Source organism: Mastomys coucha, unplaced genomic scaffold, assembly GCF_008632895.1.
Source record: "Mastomys coucha isolate ucsf_1 unplaced genomic scaffold, UCSF_Mcou_1 pScaffold6, whole genome shotgun sequence".
Classification (NCBI taxonomy): domain Eukaryota; kingdom Metazoa; phylum Chordata; class Mammalia; order Rodentia; family Muridae; genus Mastomys; species Mastomys coucha.
Genome location: NW_022196912.1, coordinates 66271116 through 66280393, shown reverse-complemented (window position 1 = coordinate 66280393; position 9278 = coordinate 66271116). Strand labels below are relative to the sequence as shown.

Genomic DNA, 9278 nt, shown 5'->3' with positions numbered 1-9278 from the left:
CAGCCAAGGCTACACAGAGAAACCCCGTCTTGAAAAACCAAAATAAATAAATAAATAAATAAATAAATAAACCTGGAAATACATGCCACTGTCAGAAATCTGTTAAAACTCACAGATGCAGAGTGATGCCCATGTCTCTCAGCTCTTTCACAGACAGCAGAGGAGAGATGATATCTTGGCCAAATCTGTCATAAATGAGTACCTTTAAAAAAGTGGTTTGTTTAAACATCATTATTAATGAATAGCTAATTGAGAACCCACATTAAGAAAACATATGTTAATTTTATTTAATAATCATTATATTGAATTCTTACCCATGTTCAGTTTAGTATTTCCACTACTACCCAGATGCCCATCCATTTAGTTATATATTATTTAAAACATTATCAGTTAGGTTTAAATAAAGCAACACTTTTAGAAACTTCTTGTAAAATATTCTAAGTTTAAAAGTCAGACTATAAAGTCTTTCTTTTAACCTTTAATAAAGAACAAATTCTTGTTTTTCCCTAGTCCATAAATATCCTTTCTAAGAACATGTAAAGATAAGGTAAAAATTTAGCCCCTTTCAAATTAAAATATGGGGCTAGACGATGGTTCTGTAGTAAGAGAAGCGGCTGCTCTTCAGAGGACCTAGGTTTGATTCACAGCACCCATGTGGCAGATCACAATCATCTGATAATTCAGTTACAGGGCATCTGTGCTGGCTGGTTTTTTGGGATAACTTGACACCAGCTGGAATCATCAGAGAGGAAGAAGCCTCAGTCGAGGGAATGCCTCCATGAGACCCAACTAAAATGCATTTTTTCAATTGGTGATCAATGGGGGACGGCTCAGCCTATGGTCGGTGGTACCATCCCTGAGCTGGTAGCCGCAATGCTGTAAGAAAGCACGGTGAGCAAGCCATGAGAAGCAAAATTATGCAGACCAATAAGCAAACCCCTCCACAGCACCTGCATCAGCTCCTGCCTCAAGGACCCTGCCCTGTTTAAGTTCCTGAACTGACTTCCTTCAATACTGAACAAGCAATATGGAAGTGTAAGCCAAATAAACTGTTTCCTTTTTGGTCATGTAGTTTCATCAAAGCAATAGATACATATCCTAACTAAGACAGGATCCAATACCCTTCTCTGGTGGTGTAAGCACCAGGCACTCTTATGGTGCACACATATGCAAGGAAAACACACACACACACACACACACACACACACACACACACACACACAAGAAAAGTAAAAGCCCGAAATTTAACAAGTTTCAACACTATAAAGAAAATTTAGAAATTTAAGCAATTTAGGTAAACTAGATAATGACTTAAAAAGTTAAGTCACTAAACCAGATACAGTGGCTCACACCTGCAATGGAGCACTCAGGGGCTGAGGCAGGACTGTAGTGAGTTTGCAGTCAACCTGGGCTACAGTCCAAGACAATGCCTTTTTTTTTTTTCCTTCGAGACAGGGTTTCTCTGTGTAGTCCTGGCTATCCTGGAACTCACTCTGTAGACCAGGCTGGCCTCGAACTCAGAAATCCGCCTGCCTCTGCCTCCCAGGTGCTGGGATTAAAGGTGTGCGCCACCACCGCTTGGCCAAGACAATGTCTTAACAATATCAATGACAAAAACTAACGAAAACCACAAATGAAACAAATATACAAAATCTAAACTATAACCCCATGTTAGTCTGCCACCTCACTATTAACTACAGAGCTTGGGCTGGCAAGTGAGACCTTCAATAGTGGTTTTTCACAACTATCTTAGTGCTATTGAGGTGAGATGAACTCTGCTACTGTTATTAAATGCTATTCTGAAATGCCAGGAATTTCTTTAGAGAAACTAAAATCTGCTGTGGTCTAAAAGGTGCTTAATCTTTCCAAAACTCCTCTCTCAGTCTTTTAATATAGAGTAGTCCTTTATCCACAGTTTCTACTTCTGCAGCCTCAGTTATCTCTAGGTAACCAGGTCAGAAAATATTACATGGAAAATTACAGTAATAAGCAACCCACAATGTAAACCACTGCGAGTAGCATGAAGAAGTTTCCTATGTCCTATCCCACTCTGCCAAAGCCTCCTGCAGCTCTGCCCTATACTGCTCATGGCATGAAAACTCTGCTCAGTGCTTCTCTCCACTCTTCAGTCACCTAGTGCTATGTTCTATCAGATCTCCTGCCACACTTCCATAATGCTTACTTTCCAGTAGCATTTCTTTTACTTTACAGTCCCTCAAAAACACAGGAGCAGTGATGCTGGCAATTAGTCATGGTTGGTAATCTCTTCTGTGCTTAACTTTCAAAGTAAACATTACTACAACATATAGAGCCAGGGGAACATAGACAGTAGTTCCTAGATAGTCTTGGGTTTGGGCCCAGGACCTGCCAAGATACCAAAATTCCTGGACACTCAAGTCCTTTCTACAAAATGACAAAGCTTAGCACATATCTTATGATCCTCTTGTAGACTACACATGCTATGTAAACAGCTATTACTGTGTAGGGAATAATAAATATTCAGTAATTTTATATTTTCGAGAAATTCCCTCCAATTCCTATCACTACAGCACTAAGAAAAAGTCCCAAGTTCCCACTAAGTAGCCCTTACCTTCCATACTGGTTCTCCAGTACTGTTTTTAACATGAGGCACATTGAAATTCAACATCCGCTTCAGAGCCACTGAAAATAAAGTTTACATTAGTTATTTATAGTAGGCTTTTGGTTTTTCCTCACCATAAACAAAATGCATACATGCTAACAATACTGACTACAGAAATGACAGGATGTGTAAAAATTAGGGTCAGATCTTTAAGATAATTTCACCAACAGCCAACTGGCATCTGTTTGGGAGCTAAAAAACAAAACAAAGCAAAGCAAAAGAAAACAAAAGAAAACAAGGCACCTGTCCCAAAAGCTGTGAGAACTAAACAGGACAAAGCACTTTGGAGTCTGTGGGACAGCTCAGGGATATAGCACTTGCCCAGAACACACGAGTTTGATACTTAGCATTGTGGGAAATAAAAATGACAAACAAAAACCTCACGCTCCTAAAAAAGCACATGTCTGTTTCTCCTGACAACCCCAGAATGCCTTTTACACCCTCGCCAAAAGAAACTGCTTTATCATGATCTCACAACAACCTTACTAGTTAACTGCTTACTGATGAAGAAAACTTTTATAAAAACAAGACTACCTATGGTATGCTTAACTGTTTCATATGGAGATCCATTACAATAGATCTGTTTCTTAGCTACTCAATAGTATATTTCACAGCCAATAAACCCACAGAAAGGTTGTACAACTTCATTATTTTATAATCCTTGAGACTTCATAATGTAGAAGGAAACTGGTAACTGAAGTTACCCACTTTGACAAATCACAGCAGCCATGCTTTACATGTTAAAGTATTTTGTGGTTTTTATTGCTCACCTGTTTAAACCACAGCAGATGAAAAAAAAAAGTTTTTCTAAGGAAGATGAAAATCTGCCATGTCAGCTGGTGCTGCTTCTCTGTGTGTGTGGGTGTCGGTGTGACTTTCCCTTCTTTCCAATATAGCTGTATTAAGTCAGTCTCAAGTTCCTTGTGTAGCTGATGATGACCTTAGACTTCTAATATTCTTGCCTCTACTTCCTAACTGCTGGGGTAACTGAGAGCATGCACTACCACAACCCCTGGTTTTTATGTGGTGCTGAAGATTAAACATATGACTTCCTGCACACAAGTACTTGAAACTGAGACAGCCAAGCACTCAAGAAAACGTACAGATTAGGTGATTTGGGAGTGACTACCTTCTCTGGTAGCCTTGTAACTCATGAAGTACACCAGGGTATCCTCAAACTCACAGAGATCTGCCTTCCTCGGACTCCTGAGTACTGGGATCAAAGACATGTGCCACATGCCAGGCTACTTTGATTTTTAAATGCATTTGGACATTAGGTAATACAGAATAATCTACAATCCAAACTACAAATATAGCACTATATAATACACAAATATCCTTATAGCCTATTCACCCATCAAAAAAACTGTTATTAAACACAGGCTGAGGTAGGCAGGTGATAATGCTGTTCAGCACTATCCTTGAAAAGACTGCATGCGCTTCAACACAACTCTCACTCATCCACATCAGAACCTCTTTTAGATACTAAAATGCCTTGGATGCTCAAGTCCCTCACATTTAATGTATCTTTGATAGTATTTTAAAACCTCGAATGGTACAGTATCTGCACATACCTTAAGGGAAGTCCCTTAAGTCATAGCAGATTAGCTATTAATACCTAGACCAATGTAAATGACAGGTTGTTGTACTTCATTGTTTAAGGAACAATGGCAAGAAAAATTTCTGTACACATTTAGTACAGACACGTTTTACTGATAATCATTTTGATTTGCAGTTGTCTGAATCCACAGATGCAAAACCATGAATACAGAGAGCTAAGTAAAGGACGATACTTATGTGTGTACATAATCTTTTTTATTTTTTACACTTATTGTGTGTACCTGTGTGCATGCACTTATGTCATTCCACACATGTGGAGGCCATGTGACAATTTGTGGGAGTTGGTTCTTTTCTTCTACCATGTGGGTCCTAGGGATCAAACTTAGGTCATCAGTTTGGTGGCAAGCACCTTTTCCTGATGAGCCATGTTGCCAGCCCAACATATTTTTTTTTTCCCTGAAAATGCTGGTACTACAGTAATACACATGACCAACAACTTATGCCTACTTCTAAAAGTGACAGAGGTTTACACATGAATAGCACAAACACAGTGCTCTTGGATTGAATGCTTTCAGTGGTGTCTCTTCCCACGCCCAGGCACTAAAGACACAAGAGAACCCCGTTTCTAGAAGCTGATCATATTCCTCACTCAGTGACAAGCAGGAAGACTCTCAACCTATCTGCCATGTGAGTTGGGATGTGGCATTCTCAGAGTTAATAGACGTTAATTCATCTCACCATGAAAGACCAGTTCCAGTAGATAATCTCACATTGTTTTGGCTCAACTAGGAAAGATTCTCCAACTCCAAGCCTAACTAGTTCAAAGACGTTTGATACAAGTAATTTGTTAATGAAGCATATGGCATACCGTTTAAAGAGTGACAAAACAATGTACCTCATCAGAGTTTAACACTCTAGTGCTTAAATCATTGCGCTGGAAGCAATAAACTAGTTTTCTTTATACACTTGGTTAAAGTAGCTTTTCTCTTACCCAGAAAAATTTCTTCACTCATTCACTTGAGTGAACACATCATTTATATGTAGTTTGCTCATTCATTCATTCATTCATTCATTCAGCAAAATGTTTCCTGAGTGTCTACCATGTGCTAGATACTGCCCTAACTATAGGGCATCACATGAATAGACCAAATAAAAATTACCTGTCTTCATACAATTTTTTCTTTTCTTTTTTCTTTTTTAACACTTTATTTAACTTAACACTTTATTGGGTGCTTAAGAAACCAGTGTAGGGGGAAAAAATGTCATTATAAGGCAGTCAGTTTAGCATGAATGTCTTTAAATGGCCTGTCTGAAACTGTAGTGCGCTCAGGGGTCGCACTACATTCATTATTGTTGAGGGACAAAGGTCACTTATACATTAAGTAAAACCTAGGATGTATGGGAGGGATCATGATAAATGCTATGGGACCAGGAAAGGAGAAAAGTAAGGTGAGATATAATTTTAAATAGTGATTAGGAAGGCCTCCTGAGAAATACATATTTGAGTAAAGGCCTAGAGGAAGTGAGGGAGTGAGACACATAAATTACTATGAAAGAAGATTCTACAGAGAGGAAACAAATGGGGGTTAGGGGGGAGGATCCAAGTGTGGAGTTTAACAAAATGATCAAGCTAGGCAGACACAAGTTCATGTGTGAACTTGGAGATTGCTTTCCTTTATGATAGTCAAAATAAGAAGCATGCCAAGCTCAGTATGGGTCTATTCTGTGAATGAATAAAAGGGAATAAGGTTGTAAAAGGAACAGCACAGATAGAAAGTTATTGCAGAAATTCAAGGAGATGGTGTGGAGAGACAGCAACAGGTACTGGACAGTTTTAGAGTAAAACTGGCAGGATTCACTGACAAATCTAAATTTGAGTTAAAGTAAGAAAAGAAAAACCACATGGAGATTTGCATGAGGAATTATAAGAAAACTTTCATTAATATCAAGTGGCCTGATTTCAGAATAGAGGTCTACGATAGCCATGTAGACATGAGACTCACCAGCTGTGGTGGTTTGAATGAGAATGGCCCCTTAGACTCAGAGACTACTTGGTCACCAGGAAGTGGCACTATTTGAAAAGATTAGGATGTGTGGAGGAAATGTATCACTGGAGGTGGCCTCTGAAGATTCAAAAAGCCCTTTCCAAGCCCAGACTCTCTCCCTGTTCTCTGTCGGTCTGGATGAGCACCTCTCAGCTGCTTCTCCAGTACCATGTCTACCTGCAGGCACATTCTCCCTACCATGATGATAATGAACTAAACCTTTGAACCTGTAAGCAAGCCTCAATTAAATGCTTTCCTTTATAAGAGTTGTCATGTTCATGATGTCTCTTCATAGCAACAGAAAACCAAGACACCAGAATATAATACTAAAAGCCAAGAGGTCAGAAGAAATCACATCAAGAGAAAAAGTAATTGATTGGGGCTATGCAACACTGAGAGACAAGGAAGACAGACAAGCAAAAATCTGAAATAGTAACAGGAGGAAACAGCTTACTCTGTTGAATGGAAGACAGGAGAGAGAAGAAAAGTAATGCATGCTTTCACAAAGGTGGCATTTGAGGTGACAGAGGTACTACAGGGAGACAAACCAAGAAACAGGCATGCTAGTCAACACCTTTGTACTTTATTCATCTGTAAAATGGAGATAACTACCCAAACTAATGATAAATTCTCAGTGCACTGACCATTATCTCATCCGTCCAAACTGACTACAAACTACTTTGCAGCAAAGCTTCTACCTAGAATATTTCAGGATTGTTGTTCCTAAATATTCTCAACAGATATCAACAAAATGTTATTCCTACAAAGGATTCTGTTCTGAAAATAAGGCATGACCCACTTATAGTATGAACTCAGTAACTGATGTAGCACAACTATATAGTAATAATGTGGGATTTTGTTATAGTGAAGTTTTTTCCACCAAAAGACAAAATGTAATATTAGGCTTTAGTGTTTTCCGATGTCTGAATATTAAAATGTACTGTTACATAAATTCAGCTTTTAAAAGGCTCCCTTTCATCACGACAGTTTTACTGGTAGGTAGTAAAACCTAATTCATTAAGTTTTATTAAGATATTGGACCCAAACTTCTAAGAGAAGCTGGGCTTCTATTTGCTTGCAAATAAAAATAATTATCAAGCATTCTCAAATATTTATTTATTTATTTACCATATTTAAGTTATGCTTTACCATGACCAGTTTTACTAAATTACCTACTGAGAAATTTACAACTCAGTATGCTTTCTGTCCAAAATGCTACATTCAAATCTATCACTTATTTTTAAGACAAGGGAAGGAATCAGGCACAGTTCAAATTTTATTGCTATGTTGTATTGCTTGTAACCAATTATTTTTCATACAAATAAGTATAGCTCAAGAGAATTAAAGCTCATTATGGCTTATGTCCCATTTCTATTCTCTTTGGAAGTTTCTAGACAAGTAGTATATGTAAATTATTTCTGATTTAAACATATCACATTTATACATAATATACATATATATGTACAAGTAATTATTTTGGGACCAATATACAATACACGAAGTTTCAGTAGTTAACTGAAAATAAGGAAAATCAGGAGTATCTCACGTGAAAAAAAAAAAAAAAACTAAAACCAAGAGAAGAAATATGTATCCTTAAATTTTACTTTATAAATGGGTGTACAAATATGCTCTACTTAAGATTCAACTGTTATACATTTTAAGATTACTATCTGTGGAACAACTGAAATAGGACGCTGTTAATGTTTTGACATTCTGAAGTCTCTTCCAGCAAGCTGCAGTAGGAAATCATTATCAGCCGGCATTTTTCTTCAGCTTCTCCCAATACGGGTCCAAAGAAGATGGCATAAAGTAAGGAGCTCTGAAAAGAATACTTAAATTGTGTAATCATGGCTCAAGAGTCAAAAACAGATTTAAAAAAAAAACCTAAAACTGAAAGTGAAAACCAAACCAACCTGGGAGACGTGAAATACGAACACAAACCTATAAACCTTGTTAGGTTATAATATAGGAAAGAAAACACCAGCTACCAGTCCTTGCCGTGATGGCCTTCTAAAACTCGGTAATTAAAAACTAAGTAGCTAGCACTGTAGCAACCAGCCTACTTAAGCCTCTGCCTGTGGAAACAGGCAAAGGCTGTGAAGCCGCAGGCATCTCTTCCCCACAACCTAAAAATGGAGCAGCTCTCGAAGCTCAACTCTGAGCTGTACAAACGACCCGGAGAAGATGGCAGGTCGCTGCTCAGAACAAACTGGAGAGAAGGAAATACCTGTTTGCCTGTCCCGAATGCTGGCCGTGGCCGCCATCTTGCTTCCCACCATTCACTGCCCGGCTGGCACTGGGAGCCCAAAGATGACGTGGCCCTACCTCCCGCGCCGGAAGCAGAACCAGGGGGCGGGCCAAGAGGTAGCCGCCCGCCTCCTCAGTCCCGGCCCTCGCCCGTAGTCCCCGCCGTTCCGCGTTCCTGACTTCCCAGAGTTTCCAACCAATCAGGGCAAGCCTCCTGAGGTTGCTACTCTTAAACTGCTTCTCAGGGCGTGGGCATGGTGTAGCAATTAGAATCTAATTGATATGGCAGTTCCCACGTTTAAATCCTCGTAAAAACTACATGACCAAATTGAGACGGCAGAAATGGCTTTTTCTTGATTTCCATGACAGTAGTGTCCCTTCCCTCTTTGAAAACAAAAACTACAAACGTGGTAAGTTATTCAGTCCGATTTCTTCAGAATGAGCTAGCTTAGGGCTTTGGCCTGCTAGGGTATAAAAATCACAGAAAAGCCAAACGGCAGAATTTTTCCTCTAAATAGTGCAAATTAAAGAAAGGATTCTGAGTTGGTCAGTGGTGGTGCATGCCTTTAATCCCAGCACTTGGGAGGCAGAGGCAGGTGGATTTCTGAGTTCGAGGCCAGCCTGCTCTACAGAGTGAGTTCCAGGACAGCCAGGGCTATATAGAGAAACCCTGTCTCGAAAAAAAAACAAACAAAAAAAGAAATGATTCTGAGCAGAGTCTGGATGATCGCTGGCAGGTTTGGTGCATTTAAGGCCTGTGGTTATTAAATAATTCCACACCGACC

The 9278-nt window shown here is 39.2% G+C and overlaps 1 protein-coding gene across 2 annotated transcripts in view; it reads right to left on the bottom strand.

Moving 5' to 3' along the window:
• Window positions 1-8597, bottom strand: part of Scfd1 (sec1 family domain containing 1) — a 69818-nt gene extending 61221 nt beyond the window's left edge. Inside the window, exons 1-3 of one of the 2 annotated variants that reach the window (XM_031356970.1) lie at window positions 8474-8597; window positions 2591-2661; window positions 114-202 (exon numbers count right to left, since the gene is read on the bottom strand). In XM_031356970.1, coding sequence (XP_031212830.1) covers window positions 114-202; window positions 2591-2661; window positions 8474-8525 — 212 coding nt within the window. In that variant the 5' untranslated portion in view covers window positions 8526-8597. The remainder of the gene's footprint in view (window positions 1-113; window positions 203-2590; window positions 2662-8473) is intronic. The other variant, XM_031356969.1, reaches the window with a different exon arrangement.
• Between the last annotated feature and the right edge of the window lie 681 nt (window positions 8598-9278).